Here is a 23,173-nt window from a genome sequence, read left to right as displayed (position 1 = left end):
GGAAGCCACCACCTGCGCTGTGAGAGAAAGATAGGGCAGTTTGGTTCTGTAAACATTACAGACCATGGAAAGCCCATGGGGCATTTCTGTTCGTACTATAGGCTAGCACTGAGTCGAAATCAACGTGATGGCAGTGAGTCGGGTGTTTTGTACAGTTAAGAGGCTCATGTCTTACACATATGGAGAAAGGGCTGGTAGCATGGATAAGCAACCCAGCGACCCCCACGGCAGTGGTGGTGGTGGTCAGTGTTCATGGCTCACAGCAGCTCTCCGTACTGCAGAGAAAAACACAGCCCGCCCACTGCCATTCGCAGACCTGCTGCTGCCCGGGTCGGTCATCACAACCGCTGCGTCAAGCTCCCACACGACGGGCCTTCCTCTTTCTCACCAGTGCTCTATTCACCAAGTGTGATGTCCTCTCCAGGCAATGGTCCCTCCTGATACCATGTCCAATGTGTGCACGGCAAGGTCTCGCCATCTTCTCCTCTAAGGAACAGCCTGACTGTCCTTCTGCCTGCAGAGATCTGTGTGCTGTCCTCGCAGTCAATGTCTGCACTCAATCGTCTTCACCAACACCTTCATTCAAAGGCAGCACCCCTGCCCAGGCTTCCTGATTCACCGTCCACCTTTCACACGCACAGGAGGCCACTGGAAGTGCTGTCTTGGGGCCGGCCCACGCTGACCCTCAAGGTGCTCTCTTTGCTTTTTCATATCATAAAAAGATGTCTTTGGCAGCAGGTTTGCCTCTTGAAATGTATTACTTGACATCTGAACTGCTGCTTCATGGGTGCTTGTGGATGCAATCTGCACAAAAAATGACTGTCCTATCGTCCTCCCTTCCACTGGCTGATGGGACTGAACTGCTGAGCTGTTAGTCAGTCTGCAGGCGTGTACTTTAACCACTGCACCACCAGGGCTCATTAACCCAAATGGTATACTAACAATTTTTATTATCGTGTCAGATTTACAAATATTGGCAGCACTCTGGAGGGGAGCTAGAATTGCCTCTCCGCTTCTTATGTTCACGAGAAACAAACAGTTATCACAGGAAGATGTTTAGAGAAGGTTAGATACACAAAAACAATATTTATTTATCAGATTGGCTATGGCAACATTCCATCTATGCAGTCCTCAAAGCATCAGAAGGGAACCAACGTGGACACTAACACCATGGTTGGTTTGGTACCACTGATGACGCACCAAGGGCCAACCCCGGAGACTCTAGTACCTGGGCGTCCTGGTTCTTGTGATGCATCTGGGCTGCTTGTTTCCACTGATTTATCAATTGAACCAACATCTTGACAGCATTATCAAGAAGCGTAGGGTGGACATCAGTCACCTCTCGAACAATGAAATAAACAAATCCTGAAAGAACATCCTCCCGCCAATCTGGAAAATCAAGCATTAGTGCCTGCAGAGTATTGAAAGCCAGAGCACGCAGTTCTTCATCCATATGAATTGTGAGCCTACCGAGAACAAAATTGCATTAGCCAAACACAGAACCGATCAAATCAGTCAAATGCTTAATTCTTATCAATTTATGTCCTCTTAATTCCTTTGTAAGGGGAACGAAGACACGAAGCAATGCACCCCCTTTTTTGTGCTTGGCGGGATCCCTTTTTTAAAATTCACTTGGGAATCCATCAATATTAATTGGGCTTCTACTCGAATTCAGGACAGCGAACTTGAGCCTACTTGAAAGGCTTTACAAAAGAACACAGGTGAAAATCAGAATTCTACTTTTAAAATAACCGGGTCCTTCCGTTACCATGTGCGATCCGAAAGTCCATCAAGAAGTACACCCAAGCCTGTCTCTATCACAGCCCTAGCTCACTCTTCTTTAGTTCTGTGTTATCACTGGCGAGAGGAGGGCAGAGCTCCCTCCATCATTTCATTTACGATGGCTGAGGTTTCAGTAAGCTAAAAGATGGGAGATTTATGACGAAGGAAATACTTCTAGTACAAAAGGGGCCCCCTTGAAGAGACACCAGTCTTGAAGGGGAGAATGAGAACAGATCTAAGAGAAACATATAGATGGAGAAAGGTGGGGGAAGTGGGGGGAGGGCAAAAAAGGAGATTATGTCAATCCCAAACAGAAGGCCCTATGAGAGAGTTAAAGTCTAAATGAGTTAAGCAAAGAGGCTACTTTCAACTTCTTTTGCAAGACATCAGCCCAGTCTGAGACATGAACCTAACTTTGGCCACAGGATTTTAAACAGAATGCAAGGCAGAGAGTGAAATGCAAGAACCCGAGCCGGGGCTGCCAGTAGTATTTCACACGACCACCGGGAGTTTCGGGTTTGGGTCAAAGCGGATACTTACAGTGATTGAGTCTAAGAATAAACATTCATCAGAGTAAAGTAAGTATGTAATATTAAAAATAATGCCACGATTACATGCTTGGGAAACTGAGTTATCCACAACAAAAGAAGCCGTTTCGGAGAAAGGAAGCATCAAGGCCTACACCCAGGTGAGCTCAGAGTGGTCTTCATGAATCCAACCTTTACCTGCCAAGGAGACTGGCGAGAAAAGGAGCTTCCGCTAGACAGACCTGGGAGGCCGCCACAGGGATGTCAGCCCCTCAGGATGATCTGCCAGGCTCAGCAGAAGGACCGCTAGCTCAGTATTTGATCTCTGATCAAGGCACCAAGGGAAGTGGCAGGTGAGAGGTAACCGAATATCCCCCAAGATACTGATCTCAAAGGTTATTTCCAAAATTCCTTAAACCTCTGAAGGTGCTAGTAGGCATCTCACACCTCTCTGGGTGACTAAGTTTCAGGCTGGCGCGCGGTGGCTTACGAGCTGAGCAACAATTACTTGGGCAGCCTGGCTAAGTAAAGGCAGGGGAATTCATTCACTTCTTTGAGAGACAGCCTCGTCTGTGTGTCTGCTGGCTTCGTTTTTATGTGAACGAGGGTTGGACATCATGAAGCTAAACGAGAGGAACATTGGACAGAATGGATCCCAGAATCCAGCTTTCCACAGAAGCCGATCGAGCAATTGAGGCAGTTGGCTGCTGTGGGGTCAGACTGATGGCCCCCCTGTGACTGGTCTGAGACGCCTCACGGTGGGCTCCAACTGTTTGGCTGGTGTGATGCGCCTAGCCATTCGCACCATGTGGGGCGCCCGAGAAACTGACCAGTAAATGAGCACCGCAGGGGCAGGCAGCGCAGTACATTGCTGCCTCCTTCACCGGCCTTCCCCACCTTCAGCCCTGGCAGATGCGGTTTCATCTTTGGGGGAGTTCAGGGAGCGGAGCTCTTCCTCCACCATCCACAAGAGGTAGGGGGGTGCATTGGAAGTGTAGAGGAAGTACAGAAATGAATGGCAACCATTTACTGCTTTCCCGGAGCCCAAACTAAAACAAGCCCACTGTCAAGTCGAATCCGACTCACAGCAAACATCTACAGGGTGTCTGAGGTTTTAAATCTTTATAGGAGCAGAGGGATAAGTCTGTCTCCCGCACACCTGGAGCGCTCGAACTGCCAACCTTGGGGTGAACAGTCCAATGCTCACAACCAGCAGCGCCACCAGAGCATCCTGTTTTCCCCAGAAACAGTAATAAATAACTCAAACTTCCTTTCCCTCTCTAATGCTGACATAAACCTTTATACCTGTGCAATTTAGCTTATAGGAGAAAAATATTAAAGAGAGTGAGGCAGAATGAATTTATTTCATGGTGCAAATTTTCGAAATAACATCCCCCCATTTTTTTGATGATCAGAAAGATACACAATTATCATTCTGTCTCTAGTTGTACCCTGTTACAGATGAGGCTAGTGGGGATACATGGGTGTTGGAGATGTGGGGTGTACTCAGAAAGGAAGTAGAAAGAGCTGTCTATCACTATTAACTTGCTCATTATGAGCCTAACCTGTATCTTCACGGTAAATGCCTGGAAAGCAGTAAACATCTTTCGAGATAAGTTTCACTGTTCTGTTGTGGTCCTTGGTGGTTTTCCATGAAGGAAAAGGCTGGTAAAATAGGGACCCATCCAGACTGGGGCCCCTTTTCATAAATACAGTTGATGCTTGAACAACACAGGGATTATGGTGTCAGCCCACACACCAGCCAAAAATCCACAGGTCACTTTTGAAGCTAACAAAGCTAAACTACTATTGGCCTACTCTAGCCTGGAAGGAAGTGGTACTAACAAAGTGAATTTAATGTGTGTTATCTCTGTTTATAGTGCACCTACATAAAGGTCACACCCACCACCACCAGCCCCCCCCCCAAAAAGATAAGGAGTGGTTTCTGTGTACACCGGCATAAGTACAGTGCCGACTTCACGATTTCCTTTATGTTTTTACAACGGTCCTTCCACTGGACTTATCTGTCTTGAAATGGGAGGCAACCACGGTGAGCCGCCACCTGCAGTACTTACTAAGCCATCCCATTTGTGCATGAAATGTCATGAATTTGTTTCTGAGGAGCACGTTCAGCATCATGAGGCACCTTTCTTACGGGCCCCACTGAGTTACTCAAGGTTGATGGTAGTGTACACAGAACTGTGCAAGATCAAGTCTTCCTACAATATGAAGCTTATAGAGGGACCTGCTGTTCACCCAGGGAGGATGAGCCTCACACAAGCCCCACACAGCTCCCATCCCTTTTGTTAGAGGGTCAACTGTAGTTTGATTGGACCACAGCCACAACCATTCCCCATCTGTTGTCCCTGGCGGCTTTGATGCTACATTGGCAGAGATGAGTGGCAGTGACAGAGACAACCTGCAAAGTATATTTACTGCCTGGTCCTTTATAGAAGTTTGCTGTCCCCCGCTTGGGAATCCTTAATTTTATTATCAAAGGGTTGTTACCTCAACTTAGAGCTATTTGGGGGGAGGAACTAATATTGAACTCTGGTTATAGTATTATTTGCTCATTTTATAGAGCCATGGTGTTCCTAATAAAGAGGGGGAGGGAGAGGGAGAGAGAGAGAGAGAGGGAGAGAGAAGAAAAAGACAAAAACTTGAAGCCTCCAAGTTCTGCCCTAAGAGAAAATGGGCAACAGAGCAGTGGTCACCATCCTAGACCCTGAAGAAATAGTTGCAAGAAGGCAATACAATCACTGACTGTCTCAGCCTTACCATCCACCCAAGGGAACTCTCTAGACGGCATACACTTACTAACGACTGTTACAGTACAGCTTTGACTCAGAGCACATATGCTCACACCCAGAACTGAACAACAGGATTTATAACGGAGTGCAAAAGGGGTTTAAAGGTGGAAAATGACTGGGGGAAATGTATTTAACAAGAAAGAAATGATGACGTGAATCGAATGATGACGTGAATCGAATGAGGAGCTAAGGAAATGCCTTTACTACCACTTTTTAGTGACAATGGCAATAAGGGTGCGTTAGAAATGCTAAGGGCTCGAAAGAGATGCAAATGAACCCAGTAAAGGATCATTCTTACTTACCTTGCTAACAGTTCAATGAGATCCGTTCTGCTCATGCCATCGGGAATCAATCTTGGAATAGCAGCAATACATGTTCTAAACAAATCGATTTTGGGTTTTCTTTCCCCCCTGAAAGATATACCGGGGCAGTGAGGGTTAATCAGGCGTACAATGCTTCTATGTTATGGGCTAAAGCACGCCCGCCCACCACACCCCCAAGTGTGTTGCAATTGCTGGCCTTTCTGTGCCTGAGGACGGACTCCTGACCGAGCACAGAGTTTTCTGCATTAATAATTCATGAGAGCCTATCCGAGTGGGGCATGTTTAAAGCCAAACCCTTTTGAAATATAAAAGAAGCAGACGAGCAAAGGACAGAGGCCATACTCCATGAAGACACCTGAGGAAATAGAGAGGCCAGGACCTTCCCACAGAGCACACTGAGTGAGGGCAGCTTCCTCTGCAGCCAGGGCCTGAACTGGCACCATCCCCAGCTCATCCCCGGGAACACACGGTCTGTCAGCTGAAGCCGCCTACTGTGGTAGTCTGGAGTAGCAGTACGAAGAAGCAAAAACAACAAGCTACACAACAAAAGAAAACTTTGAAAATGAATGACAGAAAATAGGGTGCCCGCAAAGGCGGGAGGGGAAGGATTTAACATGGATAAAACCCCATACAAATCCATAGAAAATTAGCAGTTTAAACATAGGCAAAAGGATAGGGACAAAATTCATGGGGGAAGGAGATAATATCAAGGGCTCAAGTGGAAAGGAAATGTTTTGAGAATGAAGGTGGCAACATATGTACAAATGTGCTTGCCATATGGATGTATGTATGGATTGTGATAAGAGTTGTACGAGCCCCCCATAAAATGATTTAAGAAAAAAAATCAGGGGGAAAAAATTCAGCTAGAAAGCAAAAGGATTTTCAGCAATTACAAAAGAAGCATGATAATTACCGTGAAATATAATGAGATAAGAACATTTAATAACTTAGTCATTCCAAAAAACAAAATTCAGTTTTATTAGGAGGGTACTATATTTCACTTTGCTTATACCATAATATCACTGGCTAATTATCACAGGGCGATTGGACATTATTTATTATCTAGTTCAATATGGTCCTTTATAACAATGGATCACCAAAAGCGGAAGATGGCCATGTCGTCCTGAGCGCAGAACGCATGCCCGGGAAGGTCTATCAGATGGCACTGTTAGCCTCTGGCAGGAGTGAAACGGCTCAGCTTTCACTCCGGGAGTGGCTGGTGCTTTCCAACTGCTGAGCTTGTCACTCGGCCACCAGGGCTCCATTGAAGAGAATGGTAGAGACTAAAAGGATGGAGGTGCCCCCAAGGAAATAACACAGCCCTCCCCCCCCAAAAAAAACCCAAAGAACCACATCAAAGAAACAAAGAGATATTCGCATATATGACTGTGCAGTAACGATAAATCAAATAAAAATAAATGAGGTCAAATAACCATGTTGGCGCTTGAGATGCATGATGCAAGCATGAATGTTCAACCAAAACCCCTGTCTCACCCCAAATATGTAGATGATACTTCCAACACAATAAAAAAGTAGTTGCCATCCTCCTGATAAGAAATGCTCTTAACAATAGAGAAGAGAGATGCTGGGGTTGAGAAACCTGAGGAGCAGTGGCAGGGCGGGGGGCGGGGGGGAGTGGTGTGCAGCGGGCTACTGAGTCCAAAAACAAATGCACAGCCAGACCTTATACGTCACCTGGCACCCCTGGCTCCCAGGCGACAAAAGTAACAGAGTTGCGACTTTCAGGTTTACGTTCCTAATTTTCAGGGTTCTGGGAATCAGCATTTGTTGAACCTCATAAACCAATCAGCCTGTATAGCTGGACCTGCTAGGCTTTATCCATGCCTCAGTGGCATAAGTTACCACCCCAAAGACTGAAGCCCAGGATACCTTTTGCCAGCTACACATTTTAAAATAGTAAGAATGAGATGGCACACTTGGACGGAGAGATCATGGTCTCAAAAGCAGTGGCAGCTAGAGATGTGTGAGCACTCCCAGAGGAAGTGAGGGGGCAGGTAAGCAAGGGTACCAACCCACATGCTTTCATGGAAAGCAACGGCAACAGTGAAGGTAGAAGGATTGGCTACGTACGTAATCATATCTTCAGGCTCCTTATTAGACATCTGCACACTGGTCATACACATTGGCCTCCCAACTTCTTTGTCCAGATGCCTGAGGATGCTATCTAAAGCTTTTCTCACTTGAGGGTAATAAACGGACATTCCTAGGGAGGGAACACAACACAGAGCTCAGTTACAAAATGTCCGGGATGAGATAAAGGATTCCTACAGCCACTTTCTGTCATCAGCACCGGTGCATCCTGACAGTGGCTTACTATTGCCACCAAAGAGGCAGTTTCATCTACATGTCCACGCATCCTTCTCTGATGATCGGCTTCAAGACAGAGTCAAAGTGGTGCGATAATTATGCAGTTCACTAAAATGAATTTGGAGGAGGAACAGGATATTGTGGATAGTATTTTCTCGAGTGGAAAACAGAGATAACCAGAAGACTCCTAGGACAGGAAGAGTAATCTTTTTGAATTACTGTATACATAGAGGCACGTACCACGCGGCCTCCATCATAAAGTGTTTTTAAACCATTACAAGGCATTACCAGGCAACGTGTTATTCTAATTACCACTAACCTATGACTTTTGCTTCTTCATCTGTCAAGGTTTTGTTGAGAAAGATTTTCTTTACACGTAGAGTATTTCCCGAGGGAAGAATAACTCCTGTTGTTGGCATGGGTGGCTCTCCATCCTTCTGTTGCAAACTGTCCGCTATTACAAGGAACACCCTGAGGCCTATGTTCATTCTCTTCAGGGGGAAAAAGAGAAAATGTGGTGGTTAGTTCCGCTCAACAACATTTAACCTTCCGGTCAACTTTTAAAACTAGTCCAAGCATTACAGTTTCCATGAATACCGAATTCCCCTATGTCACTCATTCGCGGCTCTCCTACACTCTATAAAGTTTAGTTCAAAGTTTCCTCAACTTTCCTCAACTCCTACCACCCCCTTCCTCTTCTCTCTAAGCAGCAGACTCTATCTTCCTAGAAAGACTAATCTTCAATCTTTCATTACGAAACACGCTAATCTACATTTATAAGGACACTTCTCTTCTCTCCCTATTTTTCTTGATAGAGTTAGTTGTTAGACTCCCATGTGTTATTACGTTTTCAGAAACATCACACTATCAATGACCTTCTTGGTAACAGTGCTGGCAGTTCTTATGCTCAATAAAGGTTAAAGGAACGATATTTCTTTAAGAATATTTTAAGTATTATTTATCTAAAATCAAACCGAGCTCTTGTCAAAACTTTTACCCAGAAAACCTTCCTTCTTGAATATTTCCTACCAATATTCCTTGAATATTGCTTATCATGAAACTACTCAGCCAGCCATCAAGAAACTGTTATTTTTTGAAAAATCAAAAAATAACAACATAGTATAGTATAGTATAGTATAACTCTCTCTCTCTCTATATATATATATATATATATATATGTATATATATGTATATATATATAAAATTAGATTACCTCTGGATTGATGGTGAAAGTTTTTGTAGATTTTCCAACACTAAGAAGATCAAATATTATTTCTTTCATTGCAAAATCCAAACGTTCCTATAACAAGAAAGTTCAGGTAATAAGTCTTTCAAGTTCAGAAATCTGGTTACTTTGAAAATGATTATTAATATAAGAGTTAATTGTAAGATCAATAGTATGCTTTTTAAACACCTTGCTCCAATTCTATACCAGAATAAAATTCCTCTCAAATGACAGCTAACTTTGTTTTTCCTGGAGATTTATTTCCTCAAGCCCTATTCTTATTCCCATGTAGACTCACAAGTCTCTAAGTCAGATGATAGTTATTGTTTGCCTTTCATTATCATTCTAGGAATTCCTTGACTTTTTGCTTCTACTGGATGCCCGTTTTATGGGATGCCAGTTCTTCTTTCTTGGCTTACTTCCTTGTTTTGAATAATTACATAAGGAAAGGAAAAAATATATTAAAAAGTGGTAGCTAACAGGACTGCCTGACGATAAAACTTTGAGATTTTGATAGTTTAGTTGGGTATAAAATGCTAAGCCTCATTGCACCGTTCCTCAGAATTTTGAAAGATAATGATGTTCTTCTGTTGTCTTCTAGGACCCAGTCCTACTCTTAAGAACCTGGATATCATTCTCATATGCTATCCAAGTTGATTTATTTCATTTCTGCACTATCATGAACCTTTATGTCTTAAATTCCAGTGCTCTGAAATTTCATGGCGATATGCATTATGGGTGAAATTTCTTCCATTTAATTTACTGGGAAGGTATTTCCTGGAATTTTCCTTTGGTTCTCAAAAATGCTTTTTGAAGAATTGTCTTCCTGATTACTTTCTCCTAGTTGTTTTCTTTTGAACATTTTTATTTCCTCATTTATTGTTCCTATTAGTCTCTTTCCTAGAAGACTTGGTTGACACACCTTCTGATCTCAATTCTGATGATCTTTAAAATTTTTGGTTTCCCCCAGATCCTGGATGCTTCCTCCCCCCAACTACCATGATCCGAATTCTACCTTGCAGGGCTGGATAGGACAGAGGCTGTACACTGGTACATATGAGGGCTGGAGGTACAGGGAATCCAGGGTGGATGATACCTTCAGGACCAAGGGTGTGAGGGACGATGCTGGGAGAGTGGAGGGTGAGTGGGTTGGAAAGGGGGAACTGATTACAAGGATCCACATGTGACCTCTTCCCTGGGAGAGGGACAGCAGAGAAGGGGGGAAGGGAGACTCCGGATAGGGCAAGATATGACAAAATAACGATGTATAAATTACCAAGGGCACATGAGGGAGCGGAGAAAGGGGAGGGAGGGGAAAAAAAAAGAGGACCTGATGCAAGGGGCTTAAGTGGAGAGCAAATGCCTTGAGAATGATTGGGGCAGGGAATGTATGGATGTGCTTTATACAATTGATGTATGTATATGTATGGATGGTCATAAGAGTTGTATGAGTCCCTAATAAAATGTAAAAAAAGAAAAAAAAATTTGGTTTCTGAATTTGTTTATTTTGTTTTCTGAGTGTTCCCTGTTATTTGCATTATGTTCTTGTTTTAATGATATAATGTTTAAATATTAGAACAGATGATAGATTAACATTTTATAATAAATTGCTGGTCAACCACATACTAACAGAAATATTCTGTTCACTTTCAAAGCTGACTCACAGTTACCACCCTAATGTAACAATTACTCTCTGACTACTAGATCTATTCAATTTAACACAGTAAACATCAATGTATTTAAATATTTTATGGAAATCCACCATGTGTAGGTCATATGGATGGACTATTTTCTAAAACTCTAGGTACATACGCCAACCACAGGAAATGCTGCTTTTAATCCCACACACTTAACCAATGGATTTCAAAATACTTGGCCAAGTGCTATTTTTCTATGGAATAATAGTTACAAAAGGATGTGTGTACAATGATAATGGGAGAAGCAAGGGGGCCAGAAGTCGTTTTCTAATGATGCACCCTTCCAAGTCTGGGTGGGGCTACAGACTTCTGCTATAACTTGAATCACAGCAGCTTATTAATTAATTAATTTTTATACAAAGGAATTACCACCCCACCCTGCCCCCACCAAAGCTATGTGTAAAGTTAAGTTATTGTGCCAACCAGGCCGATAAACACACATGGGATTAATTTGAAGGGCGGAGGGATAAATGGCTCTGTGAGCCTTGTCTTTCTGGTTCTCTGGTCCTTGTTCTCTGATGGACCAGTCTGTGGCTGCCTTAGCTAGTTCTTCGCCTCAGCTGGCAAGGCTCACTTCCTGTGAGACATCGCTGAGGAAAAGTCACATGGACCTACCCTGATGCAGCCCTGGGTGCTGGAGAAGCCACGTGGAGAACCCTGCCAGTGCTGAGATGCTTACACGCTCACTGATCCGGCTTTCCTCCTGCAGTTGGCATCATTGAGTGAGTTTTGTGAGATTGTGGAGGACTTTGTAGATTGGTGTCGGACATATGGGCTCATGTTGGACTAAGTTGGAATGCTTTCTTAATGTACACTTACCCTTTATGTAAAACTCTCTCTTATATACATGAGTTTTTGTGGATTTGTTTCTCTAGTCTACCTAGACTAACACACTATATATTTAAATTTTTTTTGACAAAATAATCATTACTTTCAAAGTTCTCTCCATTACACTTAAAACATGTCAAATCTGCGATTCCATTCTTGCTCGCCTACCCCCTTACGTACATTGCAGATTTGCTTCTGATACTAAAACTAGCTTTAAAATAACATGTGTGGGCGGTTATGTCAATTTGATTTGTGGAAGCATCCCACTGAAAGGAAACTTGCACTTGGAAAGCAGAAGGAGATTTATTTATTAAATGGAGACATACTCTAACATATATTCATTTTGTGCATTTGTGTTATAATATATATATATATATATATATATATATATATATATATATATATATATATATATATAAATAAACTGTGAATCATTTAAATGCTCCTGGTTAAAGTTCAAAGGGAAAGCAATAAACTTTCTAGAAACACAGGGTTACCCTAAATGGAGAAGGTAGCATGTCTTGATTCTGTTTCATATCAGACATGCTTCCTCAGGGCTAATAACCCAAAGCAACTGTGACTAAGCCTTTGGTAGATTCACTGAACACCTCTTTCAAGGCCCTTCTAAGAAGCTGTCCTTTTTTTACAAGGGCTAGGAAGTTAAATATTATGTGTGCCAGACTTCTTTCCTTACTAAAGTAGGGCTCTAGCTCTCAAGCCTGCCAAGTGGTACTCTCCTGTGGGCCTTTGACTGGGGGTTGGAGTGGGAGGTGACGGACAGCGGGAAAGGAATGGATTTTACTGATTCGGGTCATGGTGGAAGCAACACACTTCTTAAGCTATTGTGGTTCCTTATTTGCTGGGTGTTTGATGTGGCAGACGCAGCAGCTTCCTGGACCGCTCACGTCAGCTGCTTCCTCTTAGTCATTTGACTCAACTGTGCTCTCTTCAGCACTTCAGCCATAGTTTCTATATGATGTATATAAAAAACCCCTTTTTAAAAAAGTCCCTTTGGGCTTAATTAGGTCCAGTGTAGTCTATTATCTGTTGCTCTGATCTCAGATGAATGCAGACATTAATCTAGAAAAATTGTCTCTAAGAAATTTTGAGAGATAACCAGCAAGCGATTTAATTTGCATCTTTTCCTTTTTACTCTTGTCAACAGGCTATTTTTCACTCTTCAACATGAAATCAATTGTTTGGCTACTGTGTTTGTAGGCAGACTCGAGTAGCAACATTAAAACTCCCACCTCTTCCCACAGGATGATCTATATGGGTACATGTATTACCAGGTGAAGCACTCACCTGAGCAATGAACTGAATAATCTTCACAAATATATTCAGGGGTGTATCACGAGGAACCACACTACGTGAACCTTTTGGGAAAAGTGCTGACACTATACTCATAAGACGACTAGAGGGAGAGAGAAAAAAGTCGAAACAAGATGAAGATATTAACAGCAAATTAGTCAAAAACTCTTCCTATTTCTTAACAACATGCCTATAATAATTTTTCCCAACACAAAGAGAATTCATCTTCCTCCTCAAGATCATCTCTAACATTAAGTGAAATTCCATTTGCACATTATTAAACAGAATTTCCTTTCAAATCATCTCTGAAACATGGGCACTCACCTTTGCGTTACAGTGTTGCTTTCACATTTTATTCTAATCACGTAAACCCACAACAACCTATACAAAGACTCCAGTGCAACTCGAGACATTTTAGGATCTTTATTCTGTTTAGAAACAAAAGAGAATTAAAACAAACTTACTTAGTAGCATATGTGCAATGGGTTAAAATCAAATACATGGTCAGGCAACAATTTAAAGTCCTTTCCCCGTTTTTTTATGCAGTCTAAAGAGGCTTGCGGTTGTAAGTACACATGTGGTATATTTGGTCAAAGTAATCATAAATAAAATTCTGAGTCCTTGCTCCAAACAAAATACTAAAACTTTAGAATCATGTAAAGATGCTAAACAACTCTAAAAATAGAGAGACATCAACTGATGGCAAATGATTGATACAATATTGACATTTGAGAAGAACTAAGGATTACTCGTATCTGGTGTGCTTGTTTGCTGGTAAAAACGTATAATACCGAGGGCTAGTATACTCACTTGAGCTCGTGAAACAATGTAAAGTATGCACAAGAGGGGGCTGTACAGTGCATTACAAGCATGGGCTCTGGAATTAGAACTGAGTTCCAGTCAAAGCTGATCTTTGGAAATCGCTCCATCTCTTTGTGCCACATCACTCACCGCTGAAGTGGACCCAATGCAGTAAGTACCCCTGCAAAGACTAAGGACGCGAGGCATGCAGTCGTCAGGGGGCACCTGGGAGTGTTGAATGCTCAAGGCCTGGTAAGCATTACACTTCTCACTTTGATTTACAAGCAGAACATCACGCCACTTTGATCACGATTTGATGGGTGAGCCTTTGCTTCATGGTAGCTGTTGTTAAAAGTGGCCTTTTCATGTGGCTGAGCTGTATATGGGCTTTTCGGTATGAATTTTGAAAACGCAGCTAATTATCACCTAGACTAGGTGACGCTGTCTCTACAGCCACGACTCGGCTTGAGGATGCACCGATTACTGTACAGGTGCACGTGTCATGTGGTGTGCGGGCTTTCTGATTGTGGAACCCCTGCTGCTGTCACTCTATGTCATCTACTCAGTCTGCTACGTACCAGCAGAGAAGGTTTTTAAATGCAAAATAATTTTCCTATTCTTTAAAAAAATATGTTTTCTTACGGTATAAAATAGTGAACTTATTGCAAAGAATTAGGCAGAAGATAAAGGATATAATATCTGAAGCAATTTCCCCCCCAAATACAGAACCACTAGAAAATGTAAATGAAGTAGTTTGTATGTCTTTCAATCCAATGATTTGATACCAAGAAGAATGGTGACTCAATTTACTCAATTGGCCAGATTCATGTCTTATTTGGAAGTATTTTGCTAAAATTTAAATAAGTATCCTCTGCAACTTTTGCCACTGCAGCTCAGTGTGACTGGTTAATAAATCTACAGCGAAGGCTGTTTCGTTTGGGAAGGACAGAGCTTTACAATCGCAATGTGTCTTGTGACTCTGGCTACCTTCTGAATGTCTGGCTTGCCTTCGACTTTCCACCCTGCACGTAGCTAATACATATGCCAGTCAAGTCTCAGGGCTGCAACATCAATCCCTTCATGGCCAGATCTGTCGAAACCCCAATTTCAAATACACTTCCCAGATTCACTGCTGTGCCCCTGTGAAGTTATACTTCACACAACACAAATCCTCCACATTTAAAACACATTTGGCTGAAAGTGACTGCTAGATTTTCTGTGGAATGCCACCCAGTTTTTATTAGCTGGGTATAAATACTATAATGAAGCCCAGGCTCATCGTCTCAGTGAAGTTATTAATTGCTAGTGACAATCGTTTGTGTACAGGTCAACATTTAAAGACCTTCAATGATGGAAAGGGTTTATTATTATATTTTAAAGCAAGGAAGTACAGACAGTTAACCCGCATCACCAGTCACCCTAAACCCACAGGGATGCCTAGAAATAACAATCGAAGATGACTTTAAAACCAATGCCTTTAAAGAAAACATGATGATGCAGCTTTTAAACGGTTCTGGCAAAGTTCCATGATTCTGCAATTCCTTCTCCTTTGGAATTTTCTGCAGCCCTCTGTACACTTCATTGCTAGCTTTTAAATCTGAGATATCGCTCAATTAGTTCTACGAACACTCCAAATAGTACTTTCTTTCTCTTAAAATATTACCTTTCCAAAGGGCGGTTAATAACATTATTAAAATACATGAAACGATTCAAGTCCTATAGCATATAAGAGCCATTCTCATGTAAAGTGTTACACAGAAGAGTTAAATGGACAATCGCATTCTAAGGAAGCAGGTAGTAGCATGAACATACTTGGGTTTCAAATGTCCCAAGATGGAAATGTTTACAAAGCAGATTTATGGTATACTGCACAATGTCAAACAACAGGATGAAAAGTGATAAAACCCAATGTTTTCTAAGTCTCACCAATGCAGCTACATGTAAACAACATCCTCAATTTATATATAAATGAAAAAACATTTCTAAACCAATATGAGCCTTATGCAAAATAAAGTTAAATAATTTTCTAGTTATAGTTCTAGCCTAATCTGAACAGTCAAATTATCTCCCTCTGACTCCCCCCACCCCCGCCAAAAACAAACAAACAACTCACTGCCATTGAGTCAGTTCCAACTCTTATCAACCCTGTAAGACAGCGTCAGACTGCCTTTATGGGTTTCCAAGATTGTAACTCTTTACAGAAGTTGAAAGCCTCGTCTTTCTCCCAGAGAGAGGCTAGTAGTTTAAACTGCTGACCTTCTTCGTATGATAAACATAGACACCAACAAAATCCTTGCTATTTAACGTGTTTACATGGACAATTCAATGACATGGATTATGCTGATCAACCATGAGTGCTCTTCTAAATCATTCCATCACCATTAACAGAAACTTGGTGCCACCCCCACCCCCAGGGAAGCAATTGTTTAATATTTCTTCTCTTTTCCCTGTGTAAACATTTTAAACATCCATTCTCTAAAATCATATTCAAAATCTAATTCAATCTGTCTTGCATTTCACTGAACATTGAATGCTTCCTTTGTAATAGCTAGGCAATGTGAATTTGGGTGAAGGATCCGCATTCAGTACTACTTCTCCCTTTTGAATTCATCTGTTTGGGGGTCACATTCATATTAAAACTTCTGAAGGATATTCCTGTGTGCTACATGTTTCTTCCATACTACTAGAAGTGGGTTTGGGTAAATACATTAGACATGCAATGCAACAATGAGAGGAAAGGAGGGAATTAAAAAAAAAAAGAAGGCACATTTAAAGGAGATAAAGCAATACTTTACTTTGTCATGTCCACTCAACTCACCTGGAGTGTTTCTATTTGTTTTCTGATACTGTTGTTAGATGGCATCTAAATAAAGCAATGTGAGACAGCAAACAGAACATGAGATGCCGCACATGCATGTTAGATGAAAATAAGCACAAACAAGACAGCTCTTCACCAAGGTCTCTATTTAGGAGAAATTTGAAATTTCCAAGAAAGTGGCCACAAGCACCAAGGGAACAAAGAACATCCCATAATTTGGGCATCATAGGACACAGCAGCGATAATCAACCTCAGAGTAGAGTTCAGCTTTGTGCTACTTAATTTTTCCTCTCTTAAGTACTGCGTGTACGTTCAGACACCCTCCAAAATGATGAGAATAAGCAAGCACACACTGGAGCGTGGGGGAAGAATTGCCAAATTATGTTTCTACAGTATCTACTTCTTATTCTGATCATTCTTATTTCTTATAATTCTTATGGATCACAAGCTTTATAATCACTTTTCCACATATGCACTAAAACATATAGAAAGATTGGGGCGGGGGGGTAACTACTACATTTTCCTTGGGGGAAAAAATAAAAGACTGAGTATTTTCGGTGAAAATAAAGTAACGCTTGTATTCTTTAATAAGGGCATCTAGGAAGACAGCTTATTTATTACGGTCACCAATTTTAAAAAAATGATAAGGTGGTTGGAAAAAGGACTGCACAGTAATTTAAGGTTATCTTGAAAATTCATCAAGTTTAGTCTTAAGACGGCGGGTAATTATGCCTTTTTGATATGGCAGAATTATAGCCCAAGCATCTTTAAATATTCAGTACACCAACATCCCCTCTTGCACACAAGGGGTGCAGGGTGGGCCTGGAAAAGCAAGGGATGTAGAACTGGATGGATCTGAAACAAATCCTCCAATTTCTCTGATGGGCTCCCTCAACATGGGCTACGTGCTTACTCTTTTTCTACCCCAGCTACGGTGGGAATTAAATGTGACACTGTATTTAGAGATTCCAGCAAATGGTAAATATATTAAGTGCAAATCAGTGTGAAGAAGTGGTGGATCCAATTAAGGAGAAAATGGTAAAGGATTCTATTAAAAACAAATATTGCTACAAAACAAAGTCAACTTTGGGTCAATTTCACCTCTGTAGAAAATGAGTTTCCTCGTTACTGACGGTTTCTAATAGGTAACTCGCCCATTTCCACCTTGCATTGCTCAAGTGCTTACCTCAACTGCACAGAGCAGCCACGGTATCGAAAACATAACCAATGGCAGCCAATGCATAGAATTTCTTCTGAATAGAGCCTTCAGGTAAGTTAAGGGTTAATGGCCAAGACAACTATCTTGCAAGGATCCATGCTACCTGGTTCTTATCTCCTTTAGACTGGCAGACCGACAGACCCATTCATGAAAAAGGACAATATGCCAGAAGCATTTAACAAGAGGTAAGGGTTCAAAGAAAACAAAGCATTTGTGAACGAAAGCCTTTAAGACATAAATAATAAATACATAAATAAATAAATACATTGCTGCGAAAGCATTGCCAATGTGTTAGGTGGAAATGTGTATACATTTTATATATACATAGATATATATAAAAATTTCCAACAAGCAACAGAAAAGTATGAGCTGTCACGACACAAAAGCAGCCTTCCAGAAACACTTGAATGCAGGTCGTAGTACATTTCATGACAAGTAGGAAAGAGCACACTACCAAGAAAATGGTAAAAAGCCACAGACGGGCCCATGCCTGTAGGCATTATTCAAAGGAGGCAGGAGTATACTTAGATTCATTAAATAAGACTGCATTTCCTAGTGGCATGACATAAAGGGGCTTAAGGCAGGTGGTTATGTCAATTCTTATCGGACAGTGACAGGCACGGATATATTCCTTGGAGGAAAATAAAGCCAAAATTGTTTCCCCAAGACTGTGACTTTTTGGTGTCCTGACCAAGAAACCAAGGCAATTCTGACCATGATCAAGTTAGGATACAGTTTTGCAGTGGATTAATTCTGAAAATTGGAAGGCGGAGCCAAGCCCATTTCTCACAATGACAAAGGGAGCAACAAGGCCAGGGACTTGTCACTTAGCCTCCCGGAACCTTGCTTTTATTACCTTCAGGGTTCAAGGCTTTTCATCCTGACCCGGACTTACAGGAATGTTGGGAAAGAAGATAGCCTGGCAGCAGTGTTTCTGTGAATGCCTTAGCAAATATCCAAACAGGCTCGCTTCATTTGCACATGAAAGCAGTATTCAAAGCAAGCATTTGCATGCAGGCCAAGAAGGAATGCCCCCAGAACCAATGCCAGGCAGCACCTGTGCTTCTGATGGGGAAGAGAGCCAGGGATCCTGCTAGCAGAGGATCTTGGGAAGATAATGTCTGGCCCTTCAAGCTCTCACTTTGGGTTTCATAGCCTTAGACCCATGACTCCTTTCTTTAAGTCAGAGCTTCTCCATCTGTGTGGACCCAGCCGCCGCAGCCCACTTCTGAACGTGGCTGGACACGATGACATTCAGTGTGCTTTCAGTGACAGTTCTCTTCAGAGTCGTCAGATTTTTGGTAGCGTTCAGATTGGATGGGCTTTCCTCAAAGCACACACACAGAGTCAGGTGCCTGGGGTTCTGGGGGCAGGCTAATCAATACTCTGCACTTCCAAAGAAACTTACGTAGGAACACATCTTCTAGACCGTAGGATCACATAAACAACAAGCAATGGAAGGGCACAATTTTGCGATCACGAGGACAAATGCGATATTCAATCAAATGTATTTTGCACGGTTCCCTGGAGAGAGGCTGAAGTTTGTACACGGAGAAGGAATGGTGTGACGAAGCATTATGATTCGAATGTGCCATTAGGAGGGAAAGTTTGATTATACTACTTCTCAACAGACGTGCATCAATAAAGAGATCATGATTGGTGTTTACAGGGCAGGAATGAGATCGTGTCTTACCTTTAAATGTGACAGACAGTTCTGTAGGAAAATATGCCAGTTATTTAAAAAAAACTGTTTCTGACTGACACAAAGAAGGCAGGTAATTAGTGGATACAAAGCCTGTAGGAAATAAGAAAAGGGAAATTAATGTCTTTTCATGGAAAAGTACTGGTCTTGACAGGGATAACTCAATCAATTCTCATAAACACATAAAATGATCAGAAACTTTTATGCAGTTTTCCATTTGTAAGAAATCTCATAATCTAACAGCAACAACAACAAATTCTCACCACTCTGGAGTCAATTCTGACTTACAGGACAGAGTAGAACTGTGCCTATGGGTCTCCTAGGCTGCACATCTTTACGTGAGCACACCGTCCCATCTTTCTACAAACGTGTTCGAATTGCAGACCTGTGGTTCGCAGTCCCAATGCACAACCCACCACGCCGCCAGGGCTGCTCATAATCTAACAGAGAATGGTCACACACAAAACCCCACCACGTTTTCTATAAGAACAGAGCCTTGATTTCTCATATGACTTAGAACGCGTTTTCCAATTCCCTGGATCCATTACGCCCTCAGCTGGGACAGCGGTGCAGCAGACACGCCCTGAGATCAAAGAAGGGACTGCTGGCTAGGCCAAGTTCAGAGGAACACGGTGTTCAGTCTCAGCCTGTTTTCCTAATCTCAGGTGGTAGCCACAGTATCCTGGCGGGTCTGAGGCCTAACCTAAGACATGAGCAATACTTATTACTGCAATCATATCCCTGGCATAGGTGCTCCGATATTTGGTCGACTGCCCAGTTTTCTCCAAGCTGGATAAAAATCTACACATCCTTTAAAATTCTGTGAAGTGGATGGAAGAAGGATACCTCAGGTCTCTAAAAAGAAACGACAGATCCAGCAGAGCATGGCCCTCAGAAAATCTTATGCATTCAGCTATAATTTATTATAGAGCGGAATGAAGGAATTGATGGTTCAATAGAGGCCCACCGTGAGCCTTTTCATCATTATACTACATAATTTAAACTCAATACTACTAACTACTAAAATTTGAGTAGCCTATCAAACACAGGACGAATAAAAATCTGCCGGGATGGCTTAGAGGAGAGCAGAAGCAGATACGTTAAGTGAAATCTTCCCTCTTGTTGCCCTTTGGGTATTTTACCAGCTTCGTTTTAACATGTCTTTCAACTCGCCCTGGTGTTCCTGAGTCAACTACGGAGCTCACGAGGAACGCAATGGCCACGTTCGGAATGTCTACAGTACCAATGAGTGCTTCTTCCGGGAGCTCAGGTCAAAGGTAGTCTGGTAAAGCATCTCCACAAAGGTTTTCAGGCAGGGCACATTCACTTCGTTTTTAACAGCCTGGGCAAGGAGAGAACGCACACAGACAGGAAAGAAAATGTTTAGACACTTGAGGCCATGCCACGCCTGCAAGAACTTTCTGTGAGGTTCTGCTTTTGTTCAAAATTCACCAAGTCGCTCACTGAAGTAGTACCATGTGCCAAATGACCACACGCTAATCAATACGCCAATGAGTCCAACCCAGTCCCGGGCCTGGGAAAACAAGTGGAGGCTACAGACAGGTGAAAAGACACTAACCACAGGGGTCAAGAGGGGCTGGAGGCCACCGTGGTGCCACAGTGAATTACTTAGTGAGCTGCTAAGCCTCAAGGTCAATGGTTCTAACCCCTCAGTCGCTCCTTGGGAGAAAGATGAGGCTGATCGATAGCATAAAGATTTAAAGCCTCAGAGATTCTCTCCTACAGGGACCCTGTAGTTTGGCTTTCAATTGGGTAAGAAAATGCTGTCTGGGCTCTAGGAGCCCTCTGGAAGAAGCTCGGGGAAATCTGCTGATGACAGTAACACCTGAGCCAAATCCACCATCTATATGGCAATAAACTAAACCAGACCAGCCCAATCCAAGGTGAAACAAAAAACTCATTTCTGACTCTCCCAGTTAAGCTCTCTGTTCCTCTCCTACCACACCACTGCCCTGGCCCTCTGTGCTGACTCAGGGTCACTTCAGGCAGGTTCATGCCTCCAGACCTCTGCATTTGTTCTTCCCAGCAGGGGCTTCCCCCCACGCACGTTACACTCTCTCTCCTTCAGTGTTTGCTCCAAGCTCATCATCTTCGTGAGGTAATTCTTTTTTTTTTTTTTTTTCGTGAGGTAATTCTTATTCGTTCTATGAAAATATTCATTTCCCTAACCCATTGGCAATGACTGCTGGGGGCACAATATACACTCAGGGTGGGAAAGTTCAAACCCACCCAGAGGGGTTCAGGCCATCAAGAGTCCAGTCTAGACAATAGTGTCAGGTAGGTCTTATCTGTGACAAGGGGTTTCTCTCTCTCAGTTGAAATCGGCACCTAACAACAACCCCACTGGCATTCCGCAACCCTCTTGCCTGCTTATGTTGGTTGTGTGTGATACCCAATAGTGTGGCCTAAGACCTATTTTACACACATCAAATGTCTATTTGCTGCATCAGAACTAAATTCTGTGGGAGTGAGGGGCCTTTCCGGTCTCGCTCACCGCTGTTTTTCCTTGTGCATAGACTAGAACCAGAGTTCCTGAGCAGTGAAGACAGTTAATGCACTCCACTGCTAATCAAAGGGCTGGAGGCCAGAGCTGCCCAGCTGAAGAAAGCAACTGCAGACCAACTGCTGTACCCCCAGCATTATGAAGCCCAGAGAGCACAGCTCTCTCCTTCCCCTCTGACCTCTCGAGGCGGCAGGAGTCAGAAGCAATGCCCTGGTAACTGGCTGACTTTTAGATTAGGACCAGACACATAACTAGACTATCTTGAAAAACTCCCGCCTCCTCTCAGTGACAAGCGCCACAGCATTTTCAGTGCATCATCTGCATGTGTGAACGCAGAGGGATGAATCAGGAAAACCAGACAGGAATTGGTGTGTGTAAATTATGGAGAAGACTGAGAGTCCTGCGAACTACCGCAAGAACATACAAATCTGTCTCCAAGGAGGTACAGCCAGAAGAATGCTTGGGGGTGAGGCTGGTGAGACTTCATCTCGTGGACTTGGGAGAAAGGGTCATTGTGCTTGGTGAAGTAGAGAGAGGGTCAGTGAAAACGGAGATGGGCTAACACAGTGGCTTCAACACTGGCACTAACTGGGAGAATGGTGTAGGTTGTGGCACTGTTTGATTCTGTTGAAGCAAAGGTTGCTATGTAAGTCCAATCCACTCCATTGGACTCTGACCACAATCTCAGGAAGACACCTGACAAAACGCATTAGCAGACAAGAGGGGGGTAGTGCTCAAGTGCCATCGAGTCCGTTCCGACTCACAGGGACCCCAAGCACAACAAAATGAAACAGCGCCAGGCCCTGCTCCCCTCATCATGATTGTCCTGATGTTTGAGGCCATTGTTACAGTCATGGTGTCAATCCATCTTTTGCCCTGTCCCTCCATTTTATCAAGCACCATGTCCGTCTCCAAAAAAACTAGTGTCTCCCCACAACATGTCCAAAGTACATGAGACTAAGCATCACCATCCATGACGCGGAGGGGCATTCTAGCTGTACTTCTCCCAATGCAGAGCTGTTTGTCTATGACAGGACCATAATTCAATTGCATCCGCACCTCTTTGTGCTTCCATATTCAATGTCCAACTTTCGCATGCGGGTGAGGCCGTTGAAAATACATTGGCTTGGGTCAGCAGCACTGTCGCCCTCAAAGTACCATCCTTGCTTTTCAGTAATCCGCAAAGGTCTTGTGTAACAGACTGACCCAATGTGATGCTCGGGTGATCTCTTGAGTGCTGCGTCTGTGACCATTGATTGTGGAGCCAAGCAACACAAA

At 42.8% G+C, this 23,173-nt stretch overlaps 1 protein-coding gene across 3 annotated transcripts in view; it reads right to left on the bottom strand.

The window, feature by feature from the left end:
* FRYL (FRY like transcription coactivator) overlaps window positions 1-23,173 on the bottom strand; it is a 254,927-nt gene that overhangs the window by 86,044 nt on the left and 145,710 nt on the right. For all 3 annotated transcript variants that reach the window (XM_075544365.1, XM_075544364.1, XM_075544363.1), the window contains 9 exons: window positions 20,615-20,713; window positions 19,363-19,464; window positions 13,156-13,259; window positions 12,826-12,934; window positions 8,984-9,070; window positions 8,090-8,261; window positions 7,534-7,666; window positions 5,422-5,529; window positions 1,229-1,466 (listed from right to left, as the gene is read on the bottom strand). In XM_075544365.1, the coding sequence (XP_075400480.1) occupies window positions 1,229-1,466; window positions 5,422-5,529; window positions 7,534-7,666; window positions 8,090-8,261; window positions 8,984-9,070; window positions 12,826-12,934; window positions 13,156-13,259; window positions 19,363-19,464; window positions 20,615-20,713 (1,152 nt within the window). The remainder of the gene's footprint in view (window positions 1-1,228; window positions 1,467-5,421; window positions 5,530-7,533; window positions 7,667-8,089; window positions 8,262-8,983; window positions 9,071-12,825; window positions 12,935-13,155; window positions 13,260-19,362; window positions 19,465-20,614; window positions 20,714-23,173) is intronic.

This window comes from Tenrec ecaudatus, chromosome 3 (assembly GCF_050624435.1).
Source record: "Tenrec ecaudatus isolate mTenEca1 chromosome 3, mTenEca1.hap1, whole genome shotgun sequence".
NCBI lineage: Eukaryota > Metazoa > Chordata > Mammalia > Afrosoricida > Tenrecidae > Tenrec > Tenrec ecaudatus.
The sequence above is the reverse complement of the archived record's forward strand: the minus strand, read 5'-3'. Positions and strand labels throughout refer to the sequence as shown.